This window comes from Ambystoma mexicanum, chromosome 4q (genome assembly GCF_040938575.1).
Source record: "Ambystoma mexicanum isolate Mex_15411 chromosome 4q, UKY_AmexF1_1, whole genome shotgun sequence".
NCBI classification, from domain to species: Eukaryota; Metazoa; Chordata; class Amphibia; order Caudata; family Ambystomatidae; genus Ambystoma; species Ambystoma mexicanum.
In genome coordinates this window covers 1,239,314,020-1,239,332,076 of record NC_090928.1, presented here as the reverse complement: position 1 = coordinate 1,239,332,076, position 18,057 = coordinate 1,239,314,020, and the positions used below count along the sequence as shown (strand labels likewise).

General features: G+C 43.0%; 1 protein-coding gene across 1 annotated transcript in view; it reads right to left on the bottom strand.

The window, feature by feature from the left end:
* Window positions 1–18,057, bottom strand: part of ABCC10 (ATP binding cassette subfamily C member 10) — a 609,641-nt gene that overhangs the window by 409,108 nt on the left and 182,476 nt on the right. The window contains 1 exon segment of the mRNA XM_069608805.1: window positions 5,775–5,946. Within this exon segment, the coding sequence (XP_069464906.1) occupies window positions 5,775–5,946 (172 nt within the window).

Below are 18,057 nucleotides of genomic sequence, written 5' to 3'. Positions count from 1 at the left end.
TTGTACTTCTCTTGTGGCCAATTTGCCAAATTCGTGAAGCCGTGTCTGAATTTCAGCCAGTATTGCCTTATCTTGTGTATGAGTGTAGGTTTCTTCAAGCTCCCCTAGTCAATTTTCGATTTTGGTTAGTTCAGTTCGGACCCCTTTCAGGAGCCCCACGGATTTAGATATCAAGGTTCCTCTGACCCAGACCTTAAAGGATTCCCAGACAGTAGAGTATCTGTCGACCGACCCAATATTATTGGTGAAGAACTCTGCCACTTCTGTGTGTAGCTCTTCCACAACCTTAGGGTCGTTTAATATTCCTCCCGGCATTCTCCATCTTTTTTCAGGTCTGGGGCAGTTGCGCAACTCAACCTCCATCAACACAGGGGAATGATCGGACAGTGTGCGGGATAGTATTTCGCATGTCTGCAATGTAATGTTCGCAGCAGGGGGGACAAACCAGTAATCGATCCTAGACTCAGAGTCTTGAACTGAGGAGTAATACGTGTATCCCCTTCTATTCGGGTGTAGCAAACGCCAGGCATCTTCAAGTGAAAGCTGTGGTAGAATGTTTTTCAGGGTAACAACCGTTTTGCTAGGTGACCTGATGGCAGTACTGTATCTATCCAACCCGGGATCAAGGGCAACATTAAAATCTCCTCCCCATAGTATAGTGGGTATACCTATTGACACAATCAACTGATATATAGACGTATAAAAGGAAGGGTCATCAATATTGGGACCATATGTGTTCACCAGAAGCAGACGCTGGCCCGTGACCTCACCCCAGACCAGTACATATCTGCCAAGCGGGTCAATCTTTTGGCCCAACAACTTGAACCCCAATCCTGGATGACTAAGCGTAATGACCCCCCTGGACTGGGACGAGTAATTGGTATGGAATCTCAATTTGCCCCATCTGGGCAGTATGTGCTCGTTATTCGGATTCATCATGTGCGTTTCTTGTAGCATAACAATCTGGGCACCATGCCTGGCTATATAGTTGCCTACTTTCTTAGTTTTCAACTGGTTATTTAGCCCCCTTACGTTCCACGACAACAGTCCCACTTTTAATCCATCACCAATGTATCATGAAGAAATGTTTCGTTGACACCACGCATCTTAGGAGCATACTGTTTGTACAGGGCGAGTATTGCTAGCATCTGCGCAACCACTGGTTTAACCATTAACAAACATTCTGCTTCTTTTGTCCTTACCTCTGGACGGGGCTCCTGAACATGGGGCCCATTTACAGTCTCAAACTGTGAGTCTGCGTAACAACAACTTATTTTATACCCTCTAACCAGCCCTCCATCCTCATCATCACCCCCAACTTGACGATGTTCCCATTTCAACTTGTGGAATTTTCCAGGGGTGATCACGTTGCCTCACATGACAGCCAACCTCTGTTCCCATCTCCCCACCAATCAACGGATCTTGAGGGCGACCCAGGCGCCATTCAGCTTCGCCCTGGACCAAAAGCCAAACATGTAGGGGAAACACCGGCGACCCAAGCATAGTTGAGTTTATCTTGTGTTGTAAGTCCGCCAGACGGGGTCTGTTGTTCTGTGCCGGCCTGTCCCCTCTGGGAGGAAGGGGTATAGAGGACTCTATATACGCCAAGGCTTCAGTCGGCTTTTCAAAAAAGTGCGCTCTCCCTGCATGGTGAATCCTCATCTTGGCTGGGAACATCAGAGCATAAGAGATCTGGCGTGCTTTCAAAAGTTTCTTAACTGGTTCATAGGACCGTCTGCTAGCCTGAACCGTGGCAGAGAAGTCTGGGTATATATGTATACGGCCCCCATCATACTGCAGTGTTCCAGCTTCTCTCGCCAGGCGCAGGATAGTGTCTCTATCTCTGAAATTAAGGAGACGTGCAATTATTGTACGTGGTGGTGCGCCTGGTTTGGGAACCGGTGCAAGCGTGCGGTATGCTCTCTCCACCAGGAAATGTTCGGAGAATGCCACAGGCTCGAACAGGGTTTTGAATAGCGACTCTAGTTGTTTCTCCATTTGCCCCTTTCCAAAGGACTCAGCCACGCCCACCACTCGGACATTGTTCCTCATCGACCTGGATTCAAGATCTTCACATTTATTCTGCAATGTGCGCATTGTCTCTTTGATAAGAGTAATGTCCCGACCGTGTTGAGTAATAGTATCCTCATTTACACTTATTCTGTTCTGAGTGTCCGTGATACGTGCGCTCTATCTATTCTGGCACTATTCTGGCCCTCATGGAGCCTATAGTGACCACTATCTCATCCAGCTTCGCGTTTACTGCCAGGAACCCATTCTGCACCAGCCTCGCTAGCTTGTCTTCTCTCGCCTCACTTTCTTCGTGGTTTAAACTGAGCTCTGTGTGCACCTCAACTGTCATGTTTTGGTTTTGGCCACAGGTATAAGTGTCCATTGGTCCCTTTCTCGTTTCCAGGGGTCTTGGCTGCTTTGCCTGTTTTATGCGGCCCCCCCCATTTTGTTGCAGGGGTGTGCGTCACTCCTAGCTGTACTTCTGTTAGTGTCCAAGACAAGGATGCTTATTGGCGTTTGTTCCTTAGTAATACGTTTTGCGTTGCCTGCAAGGGATGCAGCTACGGGTATGCCCGTGTTCTTTTCCGAGCCTAAGGGCATCAAGGTGTATATGCCACGAGTGGACTGTGACCTCCCCCGTATGTGATGTTGTGACCGTATTATCACAAAGTTTCAGTTCAGCTTCCTCCCCTGGGACCCATATGCATTCCAAGTGCCCTCTTTCTCAACATCAATTAAGTTTTGATGTCCATTGGCCCCGAGTCCTCCCTTTCTCTCAGTTTCTGTGCATGAATTGGATGTTCCAATACAGGGCCGCGTGGACAGTCTTTACGCGTTTTCAGGTGACCAACCAACGCCCCCGTATCCGGTAGCAGCGCGGGGGGGCGTCAGCGCACCCCTTAATTTGAGTATGTCTTACCGGGTGTCATGTACCGCACACATAATCTCTTTAGGTACAGGCCAACACGTGTGCCCGCCACCGGGGTCCGCGTATCGCCATTCCAAATGTTCAAAAACATGCAGTCTGCCACAGGCTAGGGTTTTTCATAGTGTGCAGGGCCCAGGCGCGAAGCGGTCACAAACAACTGTGGGGTCGGGTCAGGTGACAGCCGCCCCCAGCCGCCGATGATACATGTGGCTGCCGCAGCCGTGAGGCCGAGCTCACCTAGAGTCGCGCGTCTGTGCCGCATCACCCCCGGAGAGTCTTAGTGGTCGCAGTGGCATTCAAGGATCCGTTGTAGAGCCCCCTTCTGTCGTGGCATCCGAGAAGGGAGCCAGGGCTTCCGTATCGGGTCCGCTTGCCAGTGTGGGTCGTAGCCGACTTCCAGCTCGGCGTAGCCAGTACTTGTGTGTCGGGTCGGGCGCAAACCGCGTCCAATGGCTCCACCCCCCAGCGGCCTTCCGCCACTCTGCGATCTCGGCCAACGGGTGTTTCTGCCTGGTTCTCTATGCCGGATCGCAGCAGTGCAAGGTGCCGGTCAATGTTCAAAAGGCTGTATCTCCGTAGCCATGTGCCGTAGCCGCTCAGGATTTTCTATGCAGGCGCACGGATATCCCGACTACCGGCGGCACAGTCTTCAAGCCTCCTAGGTGGTCTAAAAAAGGATAGATTGGCTCAGGATCTTTCGGTGGAGCGGGAGCTCCGAAATCAGGCGGCCATTTTCCTTGTGCGCAACATCGCCCCACCCCGTATCTTTCAATTCTTAATACCACTTCCTTCTAGGGCCGCTTGTCAACCACTTATCTTTTGTCAAGCCACCAACCAAGTACTTACAATTTTATCTTTACTGGCTTTGGCAATGTGTGTTCTTGACTAACTGCTGTTTCTTTTACACCATAGTCACTGATTTATAAGCTCTACCTTTAGACATATTATATTAGCCCCTTTTCTTCTGGTACCAACAATTATTTCCACTGAAGCCTTTTCTTTAGCCTCTTTTGACTGAGGGCAATGCTTGTTCAAGCCTGGGTTTAAGGTAATGCTTGTTTGTTTTCTTTGGTTCACAATATTGAGACTTAACACAATGTTATTGTGGCTTTACTTAGGGTCTGTCTTCGTGTTAGAATCACTTTTAGGTACACCCGATCCGTTGTTAACGCTGTTAAAGCTATTTCTGTAATTTATAATGTTTGAAAACCTCTTTCCAAAGCATATTTCTCTATACGCGAGTGTAACAATTGTTACACTCCATTGTCCAACACGCTCCGGTCAGCTTAATTCAAATTCACTCTTTTGCGAGTGAACAGCACCTGGTTACAGTTGCTCGCCTGCGACGCCTGAAGGCTTGGGAATGTGCAGTAACACTCACCGGCTTCTTGGCCTTTGTCACAAGTAGCAGGAATTCTACTACATGTATTTTCTCGACCAGGCACACTTCTCTCACCAAGCTGCCTTTGGTCTCACCACATAGGCATGGAGTTCAGCTCACCACGGCCCGCTGAAGCACGCCAGCCGAAAAGCAACGTTTTCTGCATGCTTCTCACTGCGAACGCTCTGCAATCAGGTTCACATGTGGGAAAGCTTTCGAACCTTACGCTTCCTGCTGCGCAACCTCTGCAATCCGAATTTAGGGGGACAATGGCCAACTCAGGACTGGTAACTGGAATAAGCCGATAGAAAATCCTGGCATCCTTTCTTTCCTCCCACTTCTGTGAATTCTGCCAGCCAAGTGCTTTCTTCTGCCACCTTCTCCTGCCCCAGCTAACAACTGCTACTGCTCCTCCAACCACAACCACAACTAATGGCCTGCACCTGATGGAGCTTTTTAAGTCTCGCAGCCTCCCTCAGATGTGAGCTGTTAAGCCTAATTGCCTGCTCTTCTTCGTCCCAGTAATCTTGGGATTATGGGACTTCCCTGGTAACAGAATTAGTTGTCACTGGTTAGAACTATGTTGTTCATACATTTTTACAAGTGCTTCATCGGATTTTATCACAGATAGGGAAGGCAGTTCATTTATGCCACCATTTACAGGTTTCTTTCATCTGTACCTTTGGGAGCAAGGGGGATTTTATCCATACAAGGTACAACGGGTTCATCCTGAAATGCAGTGGTTAAAAATGTTGCACCCACTTTGCCCCTATCTCTAAACGTAACATGGGGTTCAGATAATGGCAATAGGCTATATATGTTTTGGCATACAACAAAGGCTACTACTCCCTTCCCAAGGAAGGCGTCTCATCCCCCGGGATCCCGTCACTACCCAGGGCCTCATCTCCACCCGTGTGATCCTCCCACAGTACACCATCCCCAGGATATGGGTACAGGAAGCGTCTTCCTTTCCCTGGCCACCTGGGAGGAGACTTTAGGCAGGGGTACAGTGAGGGATCTGTAGGGTTCATCACACTACCCATCTGACCACGTACATCTGTCAGAGATCCAAGTAATAAGAGAAGGAAGAATAACATCAGAACCCCTAAAAACTACATCTGCCCTCAACAACCACCAAATTCATAATGAGGCCTTAATGCTGACTATCTGAGCGGGTGTCATATTTGGTGAGCTGTTACACATAAGTTAAATGCGAAATGTATTACTTAACATCTTCTCATCTCTGTCCATACCTAAAGTAAATGAGTGGAGGCACTGTTAAATTAAATCTAATATTTTGCTCAAGTTGACTGTTTGGAAGTGGGACAGGGAAAGGAAAGACACTCAGGTGGCCCAATGTCCACACCTTATCTGGTTTGCATCAATATGCACTCTTCATCCCAAACAAAAGGCTTACGCTTTCAAAAGCTGCTTCGCTGCGCAAGTACTCACGTTGAGGTCGTCGGTCAGCGTGCATGCCTCAATCACTTCCTGGTAGAACCGAGCATTGAACCCTCTTCCGAATAGGATGTTTTCTCTTATGGTGGCAAACTGTATCCATGGCTCCTGCGATGCTAGTCCGAAGCCCTGCTCCCGGTCAGAGATGTACACCAGCCCACCTTTCCTGCAGCGTAGGGCAGAGAGACAGTAAAGCAGGCAGAAAGTGAATGGCAGCGGGCACTCTGGAGTCACATACGAAAATTGGTAGAATAATAAAACATATACCTGTCCCATAAGCAAACTGAAAAATGGTTATTGAACCAGGGCAGCGGAAAATTGTTTTATTCATATTCCTTCACAAAAAGGTCTTACCAAAATAGTGAGAAATAAACTTCGACATAGTCAGATGCACGGTTTTAAAATATACCCACAATATTGTTAGAAGAAATATGCTGTTTTATTTTTAGGAGAAGGAATATAGGCAATACACTGCCCTTAAGCGTCTTTGGTTCACCTAGCAGTAGCTCTTTTCAAGCAATAAGGAAGAGCTCTCAGGACAGAGTGGGGTAGGCCAGAACATAGATTATCACAGTAGTGCTTTGAATAAAGGAATGCACAAAGGGTATACATTTTTTTAAATTAATTTTAGAATAATAAACAAAACCAAAACAATAATCACATCACAATGTCTGAAATATTTGAACCAACAGGGCTAACCACCAAGCAGTAGCACATATGATATAACAAACAAAATTAGCCATTGTTATAGACTTTCGCAGTATCAAGGTATGATCAAGACATTGAAACCAATTAGATCGTGATGTATATGTCCCTGCATTGTTGGGGTCCCTCTGCATTCCCGCATTTATCCGAAATCGTATCAAATATGTTGGGGCAGCCTCTGGATCTATATATCGTATCCTCCATTGCCATATAGTTGTGCATTTCTAACACCCACTTGGATACCCTGGGCACCTCTCTAGCCCCCCAATGCATGGCATATTCCTTTCGGCTCCTATCAAAGCATTGGAAATAAACTTGTTCTTAGTATTGCGAGTAAGCTGTTTCTCCCCATACACCCAGCAGTATTAACTTTGGTTCCACTGGAATTGGCTCAGACACCGCTGCGGACACCTTGATGATGATCTTACACCAGAAGTTCTGGCTCTTCAGGCACAACCAAAGGGTGTGTTAAAACGTTCCCCGAGCAACATAATATCGTAAACAGCTGGAATCTGCTTCACAGCTTAATTGAAACAACATTTCCCAGGTGTAGTATGTTCTGTAAAAGGTTTTCAGTTGAATACGTCGATATTGAGCCAGGATTGCTATCTCCAGGGGAGCCATTAGAGCCTGCTGCCACTCTCCCGCCTCAGTAGGGCCCATGTCCACCCCCCCCCCATTTCTGTTGGAGTTTTGTCAAGGGGCAAATGGTAAAGCTACAGAGATTTTGGTACAGTGTTGAGATTGCCTTCCTAACCAGAAGCTCTGTGTGCATATTGGCTTCAACTGCATCGCTCTGGTCAAACATAGTTCCCTCAAAAGTGTGACCACATGTCATGTCAGAATTGGACGTATTGCTAGGTGTCCAAATTTGACAGTTGTAAGTTTTGCTGCAGCTCTCAGAATGAGTACACACAGGGTATATGTCAAATATACTTTAGGTCCTTTAGCAGGTGTTAAGATAGATTTCTAAACTCTGGCCTGGTGGAAGGAGTTTAAGAGGCCACACTAGTTATAGTGAACAGGGGAAACTCTAGGAGTTTAGCCAAACCAACCAAGGTAGCATGGAGAGTGGTCAAGGCTAAGTCTAAGGAGAGGTGAGTGGGGTCAGGGGTCCACGATGAGTCCACACAATTGGTTCATTTTAATAACAAAATTGAAAGATGGAGAAAAAAAAGACATATACAATTCATTAGAATAAAAAATATTAAATTCCAACCACATAAAAGGACGAAATAAGAAAAAAACAGGAGGTAAAATTAGAAAGAAATTAATACATATGAAGATCTAATTCTGTACTTTTACTAAAAAAAGAATACAAAATTATTAAAAACAGAATTCATGTCAAACAGTCTATTTAATATCCAGTTTCAAGGTACCAATAAACCCCACCACTGTAACCACATCTGATGTTAAACTACCTCTTTAAACTACCTCTTAGGCATCTTTTCCAGAAACATTCCGGATCGATCAAAGCCATGTTATAAAAAAAAAGTTATTAAAGCATCTGAGACTGGTAGTTTGTACCATAGGGCATTAAAGAATCAAATGATACAAAGTTTCCATTTGCTCTTTACAGAATCTGCAAACAGTGTCTTTTGAAGATATTATCTTATATTTGCATAAAATCACTGGTCCTAATACAATTACATCTAAATCTCAGAAATGTACCTTGAGCTACCTTTACAGGATAAATAGAAAGTAACAGAGCAAGGACGCCAAGCTTCTTGTGATCCGCAACCAAGTGAACTAGTGAGTCATAGCTATGCATTTTATCCATTGTTAATTGCCAATCCCATCGGTCCAAAAGCGCTGTGAAATAACGAGCGACTCTCTATGAATTACAGGAAGAAGTTGAACGTAATTTATTGGGGACCTCGTCTATAGGTGCGGATTTTCCAGTACTGTCTAGAATTTTAAATCTCTTAGACAAAGGTCACGAACATACACATGCACAAATTACTTATTCCCAGACTTTGTTAATAGAGGTCATATCAAAAGTTAACAGGATTGAAGGGCTTCTATTCACCTGTGATGCGGTGGCTGCTTTAACAGGGGGTAGGCAAAATCTTCCAACTCAGATGAGTGATAAAGCTACCCAAACTCAAGTCGATTCGACATTGGGGATAAAATCGATTCCCACATTTGCCGCTGTCATTGCCAATATTGACAAAAAAGAGGAATCTAATTTATCAGCTAAACAATTGGATCAGTTGATAATGATGGCATCAGCAAATGCGGTAGCTGTTCAACAGATCCTTCTAGGAACTATAACCAATACCCAAAATGTACAGTCAGCTCAAGAAACACTGCCTACTGGACAAGTTAGGATCGAGCTAGTCCCACATCCAATTGCTGTAGGCATAGAAGAACATCTGGATAGTCCCTCTGCATTAACTAATTTAATTGATCTTGATGACGAATCTCAGAATATGCATGGTATGACAGGCTTACAGAAGGTAGTGAAAGTGGAGGATCAAGCTTACGAACCAGTTCTAACCAGAAAACAAAAGAGATTCTTGGTAAGAGAAGCAAAACGTAAGGTTCAGCATGCAAAAAACATAAAAATTATGAAAAAAAAACAAGTGCAGTCATAGATGCGAAACAGTTGCTTAAAGTTGACTTCAAAAATATGTCAATGGAAGAAGAGAAGATTGATCTCCAACAATTAAACCAAGAGTCCAGAGCGTTATTAAACATAGACGCTAGTCAGGACTCGGCAGGTAAGATGAAAGTGGGCGAGAAACAACTGAATGAGAAACACAAAAGCGACCTACTCCATGATGAAATTAGGGTGGGTGCCAAACAAAAACAATCTGACCTGCTAAATTTCTTCCCTGCCTTGTATATAAAAAAGCGCTGAAGAAAATTAAAGTAGTTGGGCCGGCCAAACTGCCAAATAATGCTGCTCTTAGTAAAAGCAAAAAAGGCAGTCTTAACAACAATGGCCCACAATTACAACCTACCCAGGATGGTGAGCCAACAAAAATAACTTCCCCCAAGCAAAGGCAATTGAATAATAAGAGTAAAGGACCTGAATTACCCTGGCCTAATGATGATGGTGTAATCGGTGATTTACAAGAGAGTATGCCTTGTAAAAAAGAGTTAGAGAGATCAGTGGATAGATCTATTGTAGAGCCCCAGGTCCGTGTACATAAACTGAATGCAAGCATGTATGAGCTTATGCCAAAGTCTGATGTTATGACTGTAACTGTGGACATGCCAGCTATAAAGGGTTGGGAATCCAAAAATGTAACTAGTGGAAAAATGAGTTTGAATCGCTCGGCGATGCTGAAGGCTTTTCAAGCCATAACGGCACTGCGCACTATCAGAAGCGATGATATTGATTGGGTAAGATTATCACATAACAATCCAATACAAATGATTTGTGGCTACCATTCCCATATTATTACGAGATTAATCTGGGAACAACGGGATGATTTGGAATCATTGGGCCTATCTCCATGTCTGTTTCGCTCTGACGAGCTAGCTGAAATTTTTTTTGATACCCTCCCAGAACCTCCTGCAATCCCAAATGGGGGTGGAATCCTCCCATTGATGAATGAGGACCTTATGAAACAATTTATGATCTTCGCAGCCTCCTTTTCGGGTATGATGGGTATGGGTGCCACTAATCCAACTGCTGTACCTAAAACAATGGATAGACAGTAGGATCAAACAAAGGCGCTATCGTTTGTGTCATGGAACTCTTGTGGGAATTCAAATTTGAAGGCATGGATTGCATCACTTGACATTTATACCAGGCCAGGGATATGTTTGATCCAGGAAACCATGGCAGTAGGTGTATTGGATTTGGATGGATACTATACCCATCAACAACCTGCTATTAGAGGTGTCTTGGGTCGTCCTGCAGGGGGCCTTGCGCTCCTAATTGATAAAAAGTGGAGGTTAGAGTCCGCGTTAAAGTGGGCTGATGATTCACTCTTGGCAGTGGAATTTAATTACAAGGATGGGTTAGATCAGGTCTTCCTTATAATTAATCTTTATTGGAATCCAGCCAAGTCCTCGTTTGCTACAATTACCACACAACTTGACTTGATCTTGGAACAGGCCTTTTCAGATAATCCAAGTGTAAAGGTAATTATTGGTGGAGATTTCAACTCCTCATGCCTAGGGCTAAATAACGACGGAAAACCTGGGCATAATGACCATAATAAGAAATCGATAAGGAATGGCAAAAAGTGGGTAGAATATCTGTTGACTTGGGATCTTCAAATGGTGCCATTTAAATTAGGAACGCATAACTACACTTGGACTAGAAGTTCATGGTTTTCCTTGATCGATTATGTCTTTGCCTCTTCAATGTGGATGCAGTCCATAGAGCCGATTACGATTATTAATCTATGTAGAGGTGATCATTTAGCATTGAGCTCAAAAATTGGTGTTAAAATAGGTAGTCATGAACTTAATTCTGGACTATCTACCATTGAATTTAATCGTAACCGGCTATCGGTTAAATGGACCTCAAAGAGATGTCAAAAAGTTATAGAGAATATGCAGGATGACCAGTTACTGATACTGGGGACGATTGTAGACCAACAGGCCTGTGTGATTGCTGAGATACTGAATCTAATAAGAATTGCTATACATGTGGCACATATTACTAGTACTCAGGAAACAAATGCTTGCTCAAACCATCGTTACCTTTATAATCAGAGGGTGGTAAACTTGCGTAAAGAGAAACGATACAAACTTCGACAACTTGTCTTGTGTGCATATACAGAAAATGAGTATTGTGTCTTGAAAGCACAGATCAATTTGACATATAGAACACAAAAGCATGAGATATGAATTGATAAACACCGATAACCAGAATCTCTTAGTATTATTACTAAAGAACAAAACCAGACAGGTGTGGGGCAATTTGCGGACTTTGATTGGAAGGTCTGAAATCCTCGAAGAACCATCTATTGCCGCAACTACATGGGTTAGTTATATTAAAGCGAAGTATGCTATGCCACAAGGGTTTCAAGCTTCCCTAGATATGAACTGGCCTGAGCCTAGAATCGGTGTCTGTAGTTGGACTAAAGAGGATATATGTATGGCGATTGTAAAATCAAATGGTTCAAGAGCAGCTGGCCCTGACGGGATTCCACCATGCTTAATTAAACTTAATCCAGAGATGTGGGCATCGATTTTTAAGATTAAATTCGATGCTATTCATCTTTTAGGTGAAATTCCGAGGTCTTGGCGCTCTGCAATTATTATCCTAGTATACAAGAAGGGGCCTATGAATGAGCCAGCTAATTTTAGGCCCATCGCTCTAATGGACTTGTCTGCAAAAATGTTTACCAGTTTAATATTGCTATCCATTCAACATCATATTTGTACTAATAATCTCTTGTCTAAATTCCAAATTGGTTTTCGCCGTTATATGGGATGCCAATTAAATGCTACTGTCATTGCCCATGTGTATCAGTTGACTAGGTCATCTAGTTCGGGGCCGATCTATATGGCAGCACTTGATTTAAGTGCAGCATTTGTTTCAGTCATTAGAGGGTTGTTATGGGCAAAGATGATTAAATTTGGTTTTGCACCCCAATTGGTTGCTTTAATTGCCGCTTTACACAAACAAACGAATTATAGGATCCGATTAACAAAAGCTGGTGTCTTAACTGATTTCATCCCCACAGAAATAGGCCTTAAGCAAGGCTGCAATCTTGCGGCGGTATTGTTTAATTTGTACTTATTGGACCTAGATGAAGAATGGAAAGAGGCTTGTATTTATCTGGTAAAAATGGGTAATCTATCACTGAATTGGGTGAGCTTTGCCGATGACTTATTGTTCGTCGATCGGACACCCTTCGGGCTTCAGACTAAATTGACATTATTCTGTGAATTTGCTAATAAGTATAATTTACAGGTTAACCCTGATAAGTCTTATATCGTTGTCTTTACAGAGGGACGTAAAAGGGTGGCGAGATTCACATGGTCCCTTAATGGGATTCGATTCCCAAGTCATCTTCCATTCGTTATCTGGGTGATCAATTATCAAGTACATACTTACTGGCAGGCTGGAAAATGCTTATTGAGAACAAAATGCAATCTCTAACGGCTCAGATGAAATTAATTCATAATAGATTAGGGACATTTTCTATGCTCCCAATTCTTAAATTTTACCTACAGAAGGTTGAGCCGACTATTCTTTATGCCTTGGATATATGCCTCCACGATATTGAGGGGATACTTGATATAAGCAAAGGCAAAATGTGGAAGAAAGTATTGGGGTTGGCCATGTCAACACCAAATGTAATCATCTGTCATGAGCTAGGCCTACTGCCTTTATCTGTTAAATGGCATTGGAGAACCCTTGCGAATTATGCTAAAATGTTATCACCCCGAAAAACTCATTATATATTGACTTAGGGTTGATGATTATCCAAGGTTACCCACCCTCGATCCTGAAATTTAGAAATACAATGTAGGGGATACTTGCCTCTACCCTGATTACTCATGAGGATCTAATACTACGACGAACCTCGTGCAAAATGAAATATTGTCGCTACTATTTGTGTCTGTTAATAGACAAAATAAACACTTATAAATCGTACTCTGAATATGCGAAATTCCCCAAACAATGGGGTGATTGTCCGCGGTACCAAGGAATCTTTCCATGTAGTTTAGCACGGTCAATATATATGAGATTTCGGATGAATCTATCATCAACAAATGAAAAAATTATGAATTGGAAAAAGTACAAAGATAAGAGTGTGAATGGGCTGTGTCGATTCTGTAATAAAAACAACAAGAGAAAAGTTATGTTGGGTGAGTACCTCTGTTTAGACTTCATCATAAGTAGGGAGAATCTTTGGCAAAGATGTATGTGGGGCAGGTCTCAAAGCCTTATTTTGAGTGTAACCAACTTCGTGATGGTTGTAGAAAGAAAATTACGTGAAAGGTTAGCACTTATTCCAAGGGATGAGTTGGTGGAATTGACTAAATGATCACGAAAAGATGTATTATGTTGGTTATTTGATTGAGAATATGGGTTATCTTGTTTAGTGGAAAAAAAGAAGATTTATTGTAATGTTTATTTTTAGGCGACCGAATATTTGGTGACTATTAAGAGTATTTTAGCTATCAATGTAAAAATGAAAGTTTTATTTGTTAATTGGTCAAATAGTTTTTGAGGAATTCATGAAATGTGTATATGAATTGGTGAAGTTGTTGTTATGAAATTGAGATGTGGTTAGTTAATTGATTCGTTGTTTTGTTAATTGTGAATTTATCTGAATTTTTAACTGTAAAGGTTTATTTTTAACCATAAACAATAAAAAAAGCGCTTTAGTGTGTTAAGGCCGATACATCAGTTCTTCCCGACTAGAACCAATGTCGTTCAATAGCGTGTCCCACACAGTGCAAAAATGGTTAATTGACATGCCTACTCCTAGTTCAGATTGGTAGTGCACTTCTATATTCAAATCATCATACAAAGTACCTGGGGAAGCTGACAAAATGTTACCAAAGAAGATTAGGAAACACCACATTCCACTACACCTAAGTGAGGTCAACCCCAATTCATATCGAATAGCAGCAACTGGCAGGGCTCTAGGCAATTTTAGTAGTCTCCTTCATAACCTAGCTTCAATGAGAGACAACATATTTAAATAGCTAAAATCAAACCATTCGAACCTATAAATGACCTTCCGGACTATCTTTCCCCGATAAAATTTTAGAGGAGGCAATAAGGAAAAACAACCACATTTTCTGTCAATTTTAACAAATTGGTTGCTCAATCCCTTTATTTTGTTACATAGATTGTCCCAAATAACAGACTTAGATGGAGTGCTATACATCATGAAGCCTATATAAGTGAAATGTGTAACCAGGTCCAGTTTCTGCCTTCCACAGTGAAAGACACATCTTGTGGTCAACCTTTTAGTTGTGCAATGCATGACCTTGGTTTTCTTCGTATTTATCTGTAGAAAGTTGTTTCTTGCGTAGATGAACTTTTGAAAAATAACTTTTATAACCTCAAGATAGAACAAGCTGCAACAGTTCTATAAAACTCTTTGAAACCCTAAAACATCTTGAGAAACCTTATTCCCTCCAAACCCCTTTTTTGCCCACAACTCACGATACACTGGCAGTGCGGGCTGCCTTTGAGTAAAAAAACATCAAGGCTAGAGAGAAAATAGAAGTAAAAATGCAGGCTATGACCAATATATCTAAAATCCCTCTGCATAGAGACAACAGAATGTTAGAAATAAATACACGCGAAGTAGAAGAAATTCTTATGTCCATGAAACCCACAGCATGTTCAGAAATCACCAAAAATTCTCCTGGAACATAGGTAGATCTTCGTTCCATTTCTCACCAGGCTGGTAAATGCTTCCTTTATAGAAGGAAGGGTGCCTAAATCGATCAAAACTGTCTCAGTTACCCCACTGCAGAAGAAACCCAACCTCGACCCTAAAAACCCCAATACTCTTAGACCAATTACCAACTGCAATTTTCTTCTTAAGGTCTTAGATAAGGCAGCATTATAGGCAGTTCCAGTCGTTTGTTTAAGCTAATAACATTCTCCTTCCTAGACAGTCATGCTTTCGGCCCAATTACAGCAGTGAGACTGCTCTAGTGGACCTTCAGTCGCATATGCTCTGCATCACAGAAGAGGGTAAAGTGAGTATCTTGGCCCTGTTGGACCTGTCTGCAGCCTTTGTTATGGTGGACCACGGCACTCTTAAACAAATCTTAAACCACCTCGGTCAGTACTATGATAAAGCAGTTGATTGGTTCCGCTCCTTCTTGTGGGAACGTGATTCACTAATGCAATGGGGTCAGGCTTGCTCTCCTACAGCCTCTATTTGGTGCAGAGTATGGCAGGGGGCAAGCCTGTCTCCCATTTTGTTCAATCTCTATATCTGGCCTCTCTGCTCTCTACTAGACAATCTGGGTGTGTCCTTTACCAACTATGCAAATGACACCCAGGTAGTCATAGAAACAACATGTGACTATACGACCGAATCTGTAGCCCTCTCAAAAAATATATCATCAAATTGAAGATTGGATGTCATCTAATTGGCTCTGACTGAACTGCAATAAGACAGAACTGTTGATCTTCGGTTCTAAGGGAGCCCAGGCAAAACTAACAACAGCTTATTCAAGCTTCCAAATAGGCATGAGTTGTATTCCAGTACTCAGTAAAGTGAAAACCTTGGGCATCAATCTACCTGGAGGCTTCATTAAACTCTGATGCCTACGTCAATCAATTGACAACATTTTTTAATTACTCTCTTCATCTTCTCAAAAATATTTGCCTGCCCATTTAATCACCAAAGACAATTCTGTTATCATCGCCCGAGTCACTGTTCTAACAAGGTCAGACTACTGCGACTCTTTACTGATTGGAGCCTCATCCACTAATCTAAGGAAAGTCCAAGTACTACAAAACAATGCTGTGCGCATTGTTAATTAACTCACTAGGCGGGAACATGTCTCAACCCACAGAAGGAAACTGCATTCGCTACCTATTCAGAATCATTAATTTCAAAGCATGTTCCATCATCCACAAATGTGTGTATGGAGCTGCCCTTGACTACCTGAAAGCTCTGAGGCCGCTGTATTGTACTACCAGAGCTCGTCGGTCCGACAATAAAATGCAGAACATATGTCAGAAGTACAAGTGTGAAAATGGCTTGGGAAGATCTTTCCAAGTCAAATCGGACAAATTATGGAATTCGCTTCCCTCTTCAGTGACACAGGAACACAATTCCAGGGCTTTCAGAAAAGCCTTGAACACCCTGCTGTTCAAGTAACTCCCTACCTCTGCAAATCTCTGACCTTGCCCAGTTTCTTTTCATTGTGTCCCTATGTGTATGTGTTGCGCCCCAAGGGCTTTCAGCGTATTAGAACTAAATAAAAATAAAAAAATAAATGTCAAATGTGTCAATCTGCCTCTGAAGTCCAACCGGGGTTAGATCAAACAATAGAAAATCATTAGCATAACAGAGCCATATAAGATTTTGCTTATTCAATTTCAGTGAAACAAATGCCACCTTGTCTAGTGATTCTCCAATGTCTGAGACATACAAGTTAAAAAGACCGGGGGCAAGAATGCACCCCTGTCGGACTCCGGAAGTTGGAATCTCCTGTGTCAGCCCACCCTGATTATTAACTCTGACCTTGACACTAGAGTCAGAGTATAAAGCAATACTTGGGCTCAGTAAGCCCCAAGGCAGGCCCCATCTGGTAAATTTCTTCCACAGGAGATTCTGGTTAACCTTATCAAAGGATGCGGGCATGTCGAAGCTCACAATAAATTAAGAGGTCGCTTTTCTGCTCAAAACCAATTCCTGTACAGAGTCCAGAAGAAAGCCATTCGAGGTAGTGCAGTGTCTTTTGCGGAACACAGTTTGCCATTTTTGTAGCCTCCCTGATGCCAAAGACCATGCTGTTAGATGTTCCAAAAGTAAGGCTTCTTAGACCTTACTATCAGCGTCTAAAATTGCAATGGGTCTATAATTCTTTGGATCAATGCGATTCCCTCTTTTAAAAATGGGAACAACATAGGCAGTATGCCGTGAGCGAGTGAGTACTTGGGAGGAAATAATTTGCCTAAAATAAGTCATTAGAATCCAAGACCACATTGCAGGATTGTGCTTAAAATCGACATTTGATAACTTATTAGGACTCGGAGCTCTAGAGGAGCTTCTACTTCATGATGACTTTGTGGACCGTAGATTGATCGATCAAAACCCAGATCCCTTTTATTTTAAATATATATTTATTATTTTCCTAACAATACAACAGACAAGTCATTGCAGGATGATTGTCGCATCACAAGTAACTCCCCCCCCTTCTCTCCCTCCCCACTTTCCAAGACCAAACGGTACTGCACCGCAAACTGTGCGCCCCGAAGGTTCTCATGGGCTATTCGTGTCCTCGTAGGAGGAACTATCCACCTTCAGGCAAAACAGAGTCACTGTGAGCGCCACCCATTGGAGAGGGTTGTTAGAAGTGTCTATTTTTTGTTGACGTTGGGCGGTCTCCCAAGCCCCTGTTTCGGCCGCCGACCATCTCTGGAGGTCTTCCCACCATAGTGTTACGCTTGGGGCTTTGGGGCATTTCCAGCCCATGGCGATGCGTCTTTTCGCAAGGATGTACATTAGGTCCTTGAGTTTATTTAAAGGCTTGTTCTTTTTGTTTCTGGGGTATCTCCCCAGGATGCACGCTTTAGGTGTCTCTACCTCTAAGGTGATGTCCGCCTCGGCCACCTTGGCTTTGATTTGTGTCCAGGAGGTTTGTATTGCAGGGCATCCCCAGAACATGTGGGTCATCCCAGCACAGGGTTCTTTGCATTTGGGGCACACCTTGGTTCCGGCTCCACTGAATCTGGAGATGATGTCTGGAGTAAGATATGTTCTATTGATTATGTAGAATTGTATAAGCTGTAGTGGGGCATTTCTGGATATTTTTTTATGGTAGTGCATTATGGCTTCCCATTCTGTGTCTTCAAACTGCAGGTTGAGTTCCTGTTCCCAATTCTCCTTGCACTTGAGATCATGCTGGGTGATGCAGTCGAGCAGTGTTCCATAGATTCTGGAGGTTT